The following is a 14,131-nucleotide window of genomic DNA, read 5'->3' as shown; positions in this document are numbered from 1 at the left end:
TTGTGGTCGGGTCATACCCAGGGGTGATAGCGTTCCGGCGCGGCGCCGGATTTCCGGCGTACCGTGGCTGGGGAAAAAAAAAAAAAAATCTAGTTCGCTCATTGTCCTGTGTCATTCTGAGATGCGCAGATAGACAGTAAAGGGAATTCGGAATTCCCTTTACTGTCTATCTGCGCATCTCAGAATGACACAGGACAATGGGTGAACTAGATTTTTTTTTTTTTTCCCCCAGCCACGGTACGCCGGAAATCCGGCGCCACGCCGGAACGCTATCACCCCTGCATACCAAAGATCATCATAAAAATGGTACCTACTGCCATCTGGCAAGGCACGCTGTGATACAGATGCGAGTGAGGAGTCAAACTCTTGTAGTTACCAGAGGACTGCCCCCCCCACTGTATCCCTAGCTGTATAGACCCCTTGCACATGACGTCACGCATCATGTGATAATTTCACCTGGGGGTCAGACAGATGCTGTCTTTTGTATAAGCAAGGCTTAATCTGTCTTCAATACAGTTCATTTTTGGTTGTTCAAATCATTCAAATAGATGAACGTTATCACCGTCTTCCTGCTACCAAGAAAAATGTTAACAAAGAGAAGCAAATTCTTCAAGAACAACAAAGAAATGAGTGATTAAAGAGAATACGATGAGAGGAGCTAAGCCTGAAAACACAAACAGACTGAACTTTACATCAGCTGCATGCATGTGAAATGGAAATAAATCGACTAAGGCAGGAAAAACTATTTTGGATAAAATGGTTACTGTCCGTTACACACACTTATCACCCTATGTGACTCAGTTGTGCTTTTTGAATAGAGAATAAATGAAGAGGGAACTGAACATTAACCGCTTATTGAAATTATTATTACAAGAGTGATTATAGTTACAGGGGCGGCACGGTGGTGTGGTTAGTGCTGTCACCTCACAGCAAGAAGGTCCGGGTTCGAGCCCCGTGGCCAGCGAGGGCCTTTCTGTGCGGAGTTTGCATGTTCTCCCCGTGTCCGCGTGGGTTTCCTCCGGTTTCCCCCACAGTCCAAAGACATGCAGGTTAGGTTAACTGGTGACTCTAAATTGACCGTAGGTGTGAATGTGAGTGTGAATGGTTGTCTGTGTCTATGTGTCAGCCCTGTGATGACCTGGCGACTTGTCCAGGGTGTACCCCGCCTTTCGCCCGTAGTCAGCTGGGATAGGCTCCAGCTTGCCTGCGACCCTGTAGAACAGGATAAAGCGGCTACAGATAATGAGATGAGATGAGATGAAATTATAGTTACTATATGACTATATCTACAACTGGAATGTTCGGATTCTGTTAGTGTTTGTAATTATTGTATCATCCACGATTAGATAAAATTAAAATAAAATCTTACAACATTGTTTGAAAGTCTAGAGTACGATATTTTGTTATTTTACAAATAACACTTCAGATATTGTTTTAACAATAATAAATATCAATGTATAAATGATAGAGTGCAGATAACTGTGTCACTAGATGTTTTTGGGGTTGTTGAGATATGAAGGGGTGGGAATACCATCTAGCCCACAGTTCAGGTCAGAGTCCTTTGAGATTAAATGCGTTGGCTTTCACAACATTCTGTTCCTAAAATCTGATGTCGGGAAAAAGTCTTTACACAAAGAAGGTTTTCTTGCTTTTGTAGTTGTTGTTTTTTTTTAACTGTTCTTCTGTGTCGGGACTCTTTGAGAAAAAGAAGGTATATTCCAACATGTAGCTAATGCTAATGCTAGGCTACAAATCTGCACCATCACTCCAGTCATTTTGAGAAATTTTGTACAGATCATATCTGCAAAAACTCTAATTTCCATGTATATCTATCCTTCGCTTCTTTCTGACAAAGATTATCCAAGTAATCTGGTAGTAGAGCTTTTTTTAACTGTAGTTTTCTTCAGACAACAGCAACACATCTTCGCTTGGCTTCAGTATGTGAACAATATGTCAACAAAGTTCGCTTGTCCCACAGGTCTAGGGTAGCAACGGTTGCGAACGCAAATGTGACGTCAGTGCAAGGGGTCTATAGGCGAGAGGCCGAGGGTTATAGAAGTAGAGGGGAGACTGCCTGGGAGGACCAGGTCCTGGCACGGGAAGGACTTTGACTTTTGACGATATAATGTAATGCAATTCAAGAATAAACAGGTCACATTGGCACCCTTGTTAAACCAAGAAATTTACCTCGAGTTCAATTTAACTCGAGTCAGAGCAGTTGTTGAAAGAATGGAAGAATTAAATGGGTCACGTTTCTGCGATAAAATTACAATCATGATTCGGCTCCGCTAATGGTATTCTGTTCTACCTCAGTTTAAACACACACACACACACTCGTCTTGCGTTGCTGACAAGACAGACCACCATGTCCAACTTAGCCTTTCGAAGATAAAGTTTGTTTTTGTCCTAAAGATACACACAACAGCTTTGTCAAGCACGGCATTTTCCCACTCTCACAAGTTTGCTCTGGTTAATATCAGGAAGAATATACTGCACCTGTCAGAAAGTGCAATCCAGCTCATACTTTAGCCACCCGATATCTCACGGCTCAACTGCTCCAACTCTCTGCTGGCTGCTCTACCATCTCGCTCTCTAACAATACTGCAAATGATCCAAAATATACAGCATGTCTGGTTTTTAACCATCCTAAACGTATATGTTCATTCCCAACTGGTGATACCACCACAGCATAGAACTAAGTCTAAAACCAGATGTTTCTAAACAGAAAAAAATGGGATCGGTGCATTCCTATTGAAAAGTTTATCAAATGGCCAAAGATAACCAATCTACATAGACTTACACAAAGTCTATGTAGACGTGTTGCCATTCGGTTACCCATTTTTCTGTTTCTGATATAGTACTGTTATAATTTATATAATAAGCGGCAAAGTTTGTTTGTTTGTTTGTTTGTTTTGAGCTAACATTGCCATTTCTCAACGGATTTTCACCAAATTTGGCAAGTAGGTCCGGAGATGACCCGGAATTTTGCAGATATAAGAAAATTAATGTACAGGCCCCAGGGAGGTCCCTGGGGGGCACAACATCCACCCACCCCCTCCCTCAATGTCTTTCAAGTTACATTTATCAACACAAACTCATGACAGATCTTCACTAAACTTGGCACGTAGGTACAGAAGATAGCCACAATTTGGCAGAACTCAGAAATTGCATATTTGGGCCCCAGGGGTGAGCCCCTGGATGGTGGATGTTTGGATTTTTGTTTGTCTTGGGTTAACATCACCATTTCTTGACGGATCTTCACCAAATTTGACATGGAAGTCTGGGGGCAACCCAGAATTTTGCAAAACCCAGGCAATGCTGCCGGGTAACCTGCTAGTACTATATAATCTATAGAAATATTTAAGTTGTTCCACGAAATCAAGTCATACAAGAGCTGATAGCTGACGAAGCACGTAGCACGAGTCGGCTATAAGCCATGTACGATGAGATTTCGTGGAATAACTTTTATGTTATCCCTATTCACTGGATTTTGAGAAACAGAGCGTTTTTATTTTCATTTTTTGCAAATGCAATAAATAAAAACGTGATACAAAACGTCCGACAAAATCATTTCCACTTAGAATGTAAACAAACCGGCAAAATGACAGCAATTTGTGAAAAATGCTATAATAATAATAATAATAATTCTTGAAAAATTAAAAAAAGATACGTTCTTACCATCAAATACTTTTATTCCATATTTTGTTGCTTTTTTTGTATTTTTGGGGGGTTTTGTTTTCAAGTAGAGTTTCGATTTCATCCTTGGTTGGTTCAGTAACACGGTCTGTGCCTCGTCGGCTATCAGCTCACGTACGACTTGATTTTGTGGAATAACTGTTAAATATATTTAGGCACTGCCTAAAAGCGGAGCTCCTGATGAATGTGAAATGTGTTTGTAAATGGTGGCCAGAGCCATCACTCATTATTCATGTTCCGGGGGGAGCTGTCAGCCCAGAAAGCTGTATTTGTTATGCTACAGATGCTCGCAACTGTGTTTATATTCACCATGTGTCTCCGTCAGAGGTTTAGCGCAGGATGTTATAAAGCTTTGCTGTCTGTCATCCTGATATGTCATTCATGCACAGCGTACAATTTGTGTGCGCTGTTTATTGAGTGTGTTGTGTTTCTGTTCGGTGCATTAGTTGAACTGTGGTTTAGCACGAGACTTTGAGGGCAGAGGCTAATGGTGCACATTTGGCTAACTTGTAGAGGTTTACACATTTGGATGAGTGGCGCAAGGTGTGTAACGTTCAAAGCATAGGCTGTAAACATTACTTTGCAAAATGGTGTCTTTGTTTACACCCATGTTACGCGAATTATTTCTGTTTTATTTTCTTCAGTTTTCACAGTGCTCAGTGTATGGTGTTTGATGTCCGGTGTTATACTCGTGTTCAAGAGGAATAAAACGCATCTGCGCCTGTCAAAGACTCTCTGCTGTTGTTCTGAATGCTAAGCGCTGCTATATACAGTGTTACTAAATAATCCCATGTTATTTTTAACAAGTGTTACCAGACAAAACAAACCTTGCCCGGCAGCACTTATTTTAAACCTATATGTTGATAATGGTAATATTTCTCAGTCATCAGCTGTCAGGGTATAGTCCAATGAAAATCCATGACCTTGAGTTTGACATTTCAAAGTAATTCAAGCTCAAAGGTCATGGCAGCAACTGAAAGCCCATATGGGACTTATATGTTGATAATGGTAAACATCTGGCTATCATGAACCATTTTAAAGTCATAGCCCTTTGAAAACCCATGACCTTCAGTTTGACCTTTCAGGATCACTCAAGGTCAAAGATCATGGTGCCAAATGAAAGCCCATATGGCACGTCCTATAAGTTGATGAGGGTAAATATCTGTCTACCATCAACCGTTTTCAAGTTACAGCCTTCTGAAAATCCATGACCTTGAGTTTGACCTTTCAAGGTCACTCAAGGTCAAAGATCATGGTGCCAAAAGAAAGGCCATACGGGAGTTCCTATATGCTCATAATAGTAAACATCTGTCTATCGGCAATTGTTTTTGAGTTATAATGGAAAATGTGTTATTTTGACCAAAAGGTTGACCTTTCCGGGGAACTTGACCTTCACCTTGACCTGATTACCCCCAAAATTTAATCAGGTAATCTCCGGACCATTGCCCACCTATCCTGAAAATTTGAAGTCAATTGGTGAAACCGTCTAGACGCTAGATTGTTAACAGACAGACCCACAAACAAACAAATAAACCGCACTGATTACAATACCTCGCTCTGCTTACTCTGTTGCGGGCGAGGTAAAAAGTCAATTAAAAATAAGCGCCGGATAAAAACCCATCTATCTTATGTAAAGAGTAAAGAGACAAATTTTGTTGTCCAGTGGTCCAGTGTTTATGAGATACTCTGCCTTGCACTTACGATCATGTACCCTGTGGTGGTACACGTAACTCATTCGTATGGATGTTGTACCGTCCCAAAAGCCATCAAAAATCAGGTCAATGCATTACCATATTTTCTTAAATATGGAGAGCTGCAGGGCGGCACGGTGGTGTAGTGGTTAGCACTGTTGCCTCACAGCAAGAAGGTTCTGGGTTCGAGCCCCGTGGCCGGCGAGGGCCTTTCTGTGCGGAGTTTGCATGTTCTCCCCGTGTCCACGTGGGTTTCCTCCGGGTGCTCCGGTTTCCCCCACAGTCCAAAGACATGCAGGTTAGGTTAACTGGTGACTCTAAATTGACCGTAGGTGTGAATGTGAGTGTGAATGGTTATCTGTGTCTATGTGTCAGCCCTGTGATGACCTGGCGACTTGTCCAGGGTGTACCCCGCCTTTCACCCGTAGTCAGCTGGGATAGGCTCCAGCTTGCCTGCGACCCTGTAGAACAGGATAAAGCGGCTAGAGATAATGAGATGAGATGGAGCTCTGCTATACATGGGAATATTTGTCAAAGCCACATATTTTCCACATTTTCATATCGTCACACTTCTGGTCTGCGCGTATCATAGGTACAAACTCTATCCATCTATCTCTCTGTCTTTGTAGCATAAATCTGAACGATCACGAAATTCAGCTGCTGTGTTGAGTTGCTGCTCTGCGTGTTCCTCCTTGCACTTGTTTCTATTAGTGGAAACTTGTAATATCACTCCTCAAATGTCTAGACTCTTGGACTGTATTCTGTTACTTGGAAGTTGCTTTGGGGAAAAGCTTCTGCCAAAAGAATAAATCCTTTGGCATATGTTGCTATCTTTATTCCTACATGAATCTCATGTACACACCCCACACACCTCCATAGCTATCTCAGTGTGGCCTTGACTCTACTCTGTCCGTCTCATGGCCTTGGCATCTCCACTCACTGTTTGTCTCTGAGGGCTATAAATCTGTCAAGACACACTGAAATGTTGATACTTAAACGGTCTACCTCCTTAGAACACACAAGCACGCAGAGCAAGCCTGTCTCCATCCGTGCCTTGTCATTTCTCTCCACTTACGAGTACAAGGTCTTCTGATGGACTCAGTTACACACTTACATCCACATCTACTCGTGTCTCGTGTAAACACATAAGAGCCCTAAATTAGATTTCTATTCTTTTAAGACTCACTCAGAAGCCTGCTTCTACACCTGTAAGTGTCTGTGAGTGAGTTAGTGTGTGTGTGGGTTACCTTTGCGTATCTCCTCTCTGATCTGTGACTCCATTTCCTCCATCTGTAAGAGGGTCTTCTGCCAGTATCGCTCTGCCCTTCGGCTCTTGGTACAATACACCACCAGTGCTACACACACACACACACACACACAGGAAGAAAATCAATTCTTTTGTTATTGTGTCCATCTGCTGTGCCAGTAGAAGATTGAGAATCAGTCACACATTCAGTTCACTGACTTTTATTCGCTGAGTCTCAGAGATTAAAGATACGAGAGAACAGTGCAAGCTTTGTGTGTCCTTCTGTGTGTGTGTGTGTGTATTTGTGTGTGTGTGAACTGCTGAGAGGAATTTTGACCCCACTACCTCCCTTTTATCTCTCCCACATCTGCCGCATTCCGTCTCCATGACGACAGACTGTCCATCACATCACATGCACACACAGATACTAATACATGCTAATACACACACACTCTCTCTCTCTTACCCACTGTACATAGCAGCAGAAGCACACAGCACACCACAACAGTGACAACGATGGGTATTTCACTGCTGCCCATCTGAACCACAGCAATCACTTTTTGGAAATTACCAGCATGTACCTGAGAGAGAGAGAGAGAGAGAGAGAGAGAGAGAGAGAATAATTAATTATGACCATGAATGAATATCAAGTCATGAATAAAACATGACAGGGTGTGCTGTTAGAAGAAAATAATCAGTGATGGGGTGGTGGAAGACTCAATTTTTAACAGTTTAGTTAAGTTTAAATGGTGGAACATCCAGGAAGCACATTCCTGTTCTCATGTACATTATCTGCTTGTTCATTCTTACGTCATTGGCCATTACCGGGGCCAAACGGGGCCAAAATTTGTCGCTAGGTTTGGTGATTTTTTTAGACCTCTTAGTGACTTTCATTTAAAAAAAAAAAAAAGCTGAGCAACAAATCTACTGACTTTTTCAGCACACATTACTGACTGTCCTGACCTTGAAATGGCTCTCCAGCTCACATTCCAGCTGTTATACAAGTTATAAGAGTTTAGAAAGCAGAATTGCATGACTAACACTGGAACACCTGACATGTACTTGCAACCAATCACTGGTAACCATGATTTTGCCCACAACCAATCACTGATAACCATTGCCCTGCCCACAACCAATCACTGATAACCATGACCCTTCCCACAACCAATCACTGATAACCACTGCTCCACCCACAACCAATCACTGATAACCATTGCTCCACCCACAACCAATCACTGATAATCATGATCCCACCCACAACCAATCACTGATAATCATGATCCCACCCACAATCAATCACTGATAACCATGACCCTGCCCACAACCAATCACTGATAACCATTGCCCTGCCCACAACCAATCACTGATAATCATGATCCCGCCCACAACCAATCACTGATAATCATGATCCCACCCACAATCAATCACTGATAACCATGATTTTGCCCACAACCAATCACTGATAACCATTGCCCTGCCCACAACCAATCACTGATAACCATGATCCTTCCCACAACCAATCACTGATAACCACTGCTCCACCCACAACCAATCACTGATAACCACTGCTCCACCTACACCCAATCACTGATAACCATGATCCCGCCCACAACCAATCACTGATAATCATGATCCCACCCACAATCAATCACTGATAACCATGACCCTGCCCACAACCAATCACTGATAACCATGGCCCTGTCCATAACCAATCACTGATAACCATGGCCCTGTCCACAACCAATCACTGATAACCATGACCCTTCCCACAATCAATCACTGATAACCATGACCCTTCCCACAACCAATCACTGATAACCATTGCCCTGCCCACAACCAATCACTGATAACCATGACCCTTCCCACAACCAATCACTGATAACCATTGCCCTGCCCACAACCAATCACTGATAACCACTGCTCCACCCACAACCAATCACTGATAACCATGATCCCGCCCACAACCAATCACTGATAATCATGATCCCGCCCACAACCAATCACTGATAATCATGATCCCACCCACAATCAATCACTGATAACCATGACCCTGCCCACAACCAATCACTGATAGCCATGGCCCTGTCCACAACCAATCACTGATAACCATGACCCTGCCCACAACCAATCACTGATAACCACTGCCCTGCCCACAACCAATCACTGATAGCCATGACCCTTCCCACAACCAATCACTGATAACCATTGCCCTGCCCACAACCAATCACTGATAGCCATGACCCTTCCCACAACCAATCACTGATAACCATTGCCCTGCCCACAACCAATCACTGATAACCATGATTTTGCCCACATCCAATCACTGATAACCATGACCCTGCCCACAACCAATCACTGATAACCATGGCCCTGTCCACAGCCAATCACTGATAACCATGCTCCCACCCACAATCAATCACTGATAACCATGACCCTTTCCACAACCAGTCACTGATAATCATGATCCTGCCCACAACCAATCACTGATAACCATGACCCTGCCCACAACCAATCACTGATAACCACTGCCCTGCCCACAACCAATCACTGATAACCACTGCCCTGCCCACAACCAATCACTAATAACCATGGCCCTGTCCCCAACCAATCACTAGGGGTGTTCACATGGCACATATTTGCATCGATGCTGCACCGATGCATTTTGTTGCGATATATCTTACACCGGTGTAAATTTTGTGGAGCGTTCACATGTCACAAACCTGCTTACTAGAGAGAAGCGTGTTAGCACCGGTGCAGCCCCACTTGCGTTCACACGGCAGTTTTTGCGACCGTGCTATACGATAGTAATAATGCAGAAATGAAATATGCGCATGCGTGAAAATGTACTTCCTTTTCCCGGTTGTCATGGCGCCACCAAGCGCCGGGAAAACAACGTGGATGAAGACACCAGTGTTGCCAGATACTGCTGACGTTTTCCAGCCCAAAATATGTTCAAATCCGCCAAAATGCACTTAAAACTGCCCAATCTGGCAACACTGGAAGACACGCAGTTCTGTTGTTGTTGATATTCGCCATTTTGGAAGCGCAAAATACCAGGATGCAAATTATGCAATGCTCGTATGTAATCAACTCTCCTCACGCGTAGCGAGTCTACCCCTGTAGCGTTCAGACGTCCCATTTTATATCGGTGCTGCCCCCGCAAACTAGCATTTACTCGAGTAAATTTCTTAAACCACCTCCCGAGCAGGGTTAGATTTGCACCGGTTTAAGCAGCTTTCAGGGGCCACACCGGTATAACTTTGTACTGTGTGAACGCTCTACCGGGGCAGCCCCGGTGCTACACTGGAGTAAAAGTTGCCGTGTGAACACTCCGACTGATAACCATGATCCCGCCCACAACCAATCACTGATAACCATGATCCCACCCACAACCAATCACTGATAACCATGGCCCTGCCCACAACCAATCACTGATAACCATGGCCCTGCCCACAACCAATCACTGATAACCATGACCCCGCCCACAACCAATCACTGATAACAATGGCCCCACCCACAACCAATCACTGATAACCATGATCCCGCCCACAACCAATGAGTGAAAACCATGACCCCACCCACAACCAATCACTAATAACCATGACCCCACCCACAACCAATCACTGATAACCATGACCCTGCCCATAACCAATCACTGATAACCATGTCCCCACCCACAACCAATCACTGATAACCATGACCCTGCCCACAACCAATCACAAAAAAACATGGTCCCTGACCAGTCACCACTGTTTGTCCCACCCTCTCGCCTCTTTGCTCTCCATTTTTAATTTCCTTTTGGAGACCTTACATTTTTATAAGCACTAAAAGCAAGTAAACGGTTCCCTTCATAGCAATAGTTTTTTGGACTCAGATCTATTAAAACAATGAGGGACACACCACTGTGGCATGTTGAGAAGACGAGGCTTGGCCCTGGAAATACCGTCGTTACGTCGCAGCTTAACAAGCGGATAAACAGTTGTTCCATAACCTTTCTATTTTTCGCTGTCTTGATATTATTAAGACCAAAAAACATTCAGCTAGCTGTTACAAAGCACCGACACTGAAGACTCCTTCAAGAAATGTGAAATAAACACTATATGTTGTTCTTTCTGAAACAAAAGTGTGTTTTTTTTTTAAGGTTTATTGTTTAGATTATGTGGAGCCTTGACCATACAAGTCTCAGTAAATGTTACTGTTATTAGAATGAATCAGGCTTGTAGTACTCGTGTCCAACTCGTGCCCTAATTTTAAGGACTCGTGACTCGACTTGGACTTGAGCACTGATGACTTGGACTTGGACTCGTGCATTAACTGCATTCGGACTCATAAATTGGAGACGAGGACTCGGATTTTGTCTTTATTTTTTGTAACATGCCATAATAATTTGGCGTAAGATATTTATATTCATTAATCTACATGAATTTTATACTAATTTAGTGAAAGAGAATGCACATTCACCTGTTCATACATCACGTTCAGGAACAAACTAACGTTAATGGCGCTAAAATGCCTGGAGAGAAACCCCTCGGATTGTCTGTTTTGCTTATACAGACGTCTCGTGCAGTGCGAAAAAAGGCACTGCTATGTGTTCCGTATGTAGAAGGACTATCGAGGAGACGACAGGGACAACCTCGAACTTCAATCGTTATTTGGCGAGACTCCACCCAGAGAAGGAAGTGACACGCTATGTTCATTGCTCTGTTCATAGCAGGGTTTGCTTGATGAACGATGAACTAGCTAGTGTTAAGGCCTCTGCATGCTCTTACGACAAGGCTTTCGCAGATAGCTTTTCGCAGACAGTTGTAATTTATCGTTGAGTGGGGAGTAATAGGCGTGCGCGATGTTATTTACCGGCACAACGCAAGGGGGCGCGAAGTCGCTAGGAGTAGTTGGTGGGTGTGGTTAGTGGAGTGTTTATCCTCCGGTTACTTATAATGACTAGAAATTTTTTTTTTATATAATGACTAGAACTGGAGTCGTATAGATGTACGTACTTCCTCAATCAACCGCTCTTCGTGCTGCTCCATCTTCGCTCGTGTTTTTAAAAATGCCGGTCGTGAAAACAAACCAAACCGGGAAAGTAGGGAAGCGGAAGTGCGTGTACAGCGGATGTAGAGTGGACCAATCCGAGCCCTCTTGTCTGCGACGCTGTCTGCGAGGCTTCTGCGGTGGTCACAATTTTTGGGAGGTGCGTGCAGAGCGTCTGCGAAGGTGGGGGGGCTACGCAGACACTGTCTGCGACGCTATCTGCGAGGACTGGGTTGTCAGCATAAATTGGCCTTTAACCCTCTCTCATGTTATTTGCCCTGTTGGTAGTGGGCGGGGCTTGTGTCAGAGCTCAACTCGACTCGAAATTTTCTTTAATGACTCGGACTTGAGGTTTAGTGACTCGACTACAACACTGGAATGAGTGCATTAATACAGTATTAATAGTTTTATCCAGTAAACTGTATATTACTGACATGACTACAAAATCTAGAAGCCGCTTTAATAATCTCAATCCATATGAATATATTCAAGATAATTACCTCGCCCACGACGGAGTAAGCGGGGCGAGGTATTGTAATCAGTGCGGTTTGTTTGTCTGCTTGTTAATAATCTAGTGTCTAGGCGGTTGCACCGATTGACTTCAAATTTTCAGGGTAGGTGGGCAATGGTCCGTAGATTACCTGATTAAAGTTTGAGGGTAATCGGATCAAGGTAAAGGTCAAGGTCACCGGAAAGGTCAACCTTTCAGTCAAAATAACATATTTTCCATTATAACTCAAAAACTGTTGCTGATAGACAGATGTTTACTATTATGAGCATATAGGAACTCCCATATGGCCTTTCATTTGGCGCCATGATCTCTGACCTTGAGTGACCTTGAAAGGTCAAATTCAAGGCCATGGATTTTCAGAGGGCTGTAACTTGAAAACGGTTGATCGTAGACAGATATTTACCCTTATCAACTTATAGGAAGTGCTGTATGGGCTTTCATTTGGCACCACAATCTTTGACCTTGAGTGACCCTGAAATGTCAAATTCAAGGTCATGGGTTTTCATAGGACTATCACCTGACAGCTGCTGATCGAGAAATATTACCATTATTAACATCTCATCTCATTATCTCTAGCCGCTTTATCCTGTTCTACAGGGTCGCAGGCAAGCTGGAGCCTATCCCAGCTGACTACGGGCGAAAGACTATGGGACAAGTCGCCAGGTCATCACAGGGCTGACACATAGACACAGACAACCATTCACACTCACACCTACGGTCAATTTAGAGTCACCAGTTAACCTAACCTGCATGTCTTTGGACTGTGGGGGAAACCGGAGCACCCGGAGGAAACCCACGCGGACACGGGGAGAACATGCAAACTCCGCACAGAAAGGCCCCCGCCGGCCACGGGGCTCGAACCCAGACCTTCTTGCTGTGAGGCGACAGCGCTAACCACTACACCACCGTGCCGCCCCATTATTAACATATAGGTATAAAATAAGTGCTGCCAGGCAAGGTTTGTTTTGCCTGGCAACACTTGTTAAGATGTAATTCTTTGCAGTGCGGCTCCATCAGAACAGCTTCATGACCTGGTCTCATGTCTGGCTCATCCTAATTGTTCGCGTGTCACCGTTAACATTAAACTGTTAACATCGATGTAGCTGATTTCCAAGATTTAGATTTTTGTTGTTGATGTTGTTGTTGTTGTTGTTGTCGTCATTGTTGTCGGCGTCTTTGGTAGTTGCACATACACGGGAGATGTAGTAGATATGTGGTAGATGAGGCTCCAGACATGCTGAAGTATTGCATTTTGCAAGATTATATTATAATTATATTACAAGATTAATTGCTTTCGGCAAAGGCAAAAAATTCCCCAGCATGTGACACAATGCCCTATTATCTAGTGTTTCAGAAGAAAACCGTGTGGCATTATGATTGTCAACACACACACACACACACACACAAGTAATGTGATGCTGGAATTACTGAGTGTAAGCAGTTTTATTTCTGCTTTTCAATAACTCATATCTGAGTACAGTAACGCTCACATGCCTCATGTGTCTCTTCCTAAATTATCTTCCCTGAAGCAGTTTTATTTTGAATAATCCAACTTTCTTTTTCAATGGAACTGTTATTATCTAAAGAGAAACCAGAAAAAAGAGCAGGGAAAAAAAAATTTTTCCAGGGATTTTTAGCCAACAGGCTTACTGTAATACACTCTCCTACATTCTCTGACAGACATTTGTGTTGTATGTAAATTAAAAACAATATGAAACATTACACAACCAACATGAAACAAAGCAACGTTCATCTTCCCCAATCCGCTCTAGCGATGAGTCAGTGTGCAACGTGACGTGACGAGGACTCAGAACCCCCAGAACTTTCCCATAATACCGAGCATGTGTGTTTACAGATAAGTGCTGAGTTCCCGTGAAAACATACTGTCTGTCTTACAGCTTGTTCTCTTGACCTGTGACCTATGACCTGCGCACGTCTCTGTTAGCTTCATCGGCC

General features: G+C 43.5%; 1 protein-coding gene across 1 annotated transcript in view; it reads right to left on the bottom strand.

Annotated features, from left to right (window-relative positions):
- plxnd1 (plexin D1) overlaps positions 1-14,131 on the bottom strand; it is a 212,713-nt gene that overhangs the window by 57,283 nt on the left and 141,299 nt on the right. The window contains exons 20-21 of the mRNA XM_060931569.1: positions 7,100-7,214; positions 6,635-6,742 (exon numbers count right to left, since the gene is read on the bottom strand). Coding sequence (XP_060787552.1) covers positions 6,635-6,742; positions 7,100-7,214 — 223 coding nt within the window. The remainder of the gene's footprint in view (positions 1-6,634; positions 6,743-7,099; positions 7,215-14,131) is intronic.

Source organism: Neoarius graeffei, chromosome 10, assembly GCF_027579695.1.
Source record: "Neoarius graeffei isolate fNeoGra1 chromosome 10, fNeoGra1.pri, whole genome shotgun sequence".
NCBI classification, from domain to species: Eukaryota; Metazoa; Chordata; class Actinopteri; order Siluriformes; family Ariidae; genus Neoarius; species Neoarius graeffei.
The sequence above is the reverse complement of the archived record's forward strand: the minus strand, read 5'-3'. Positions and strand labels throughout refer to the sequence as shown.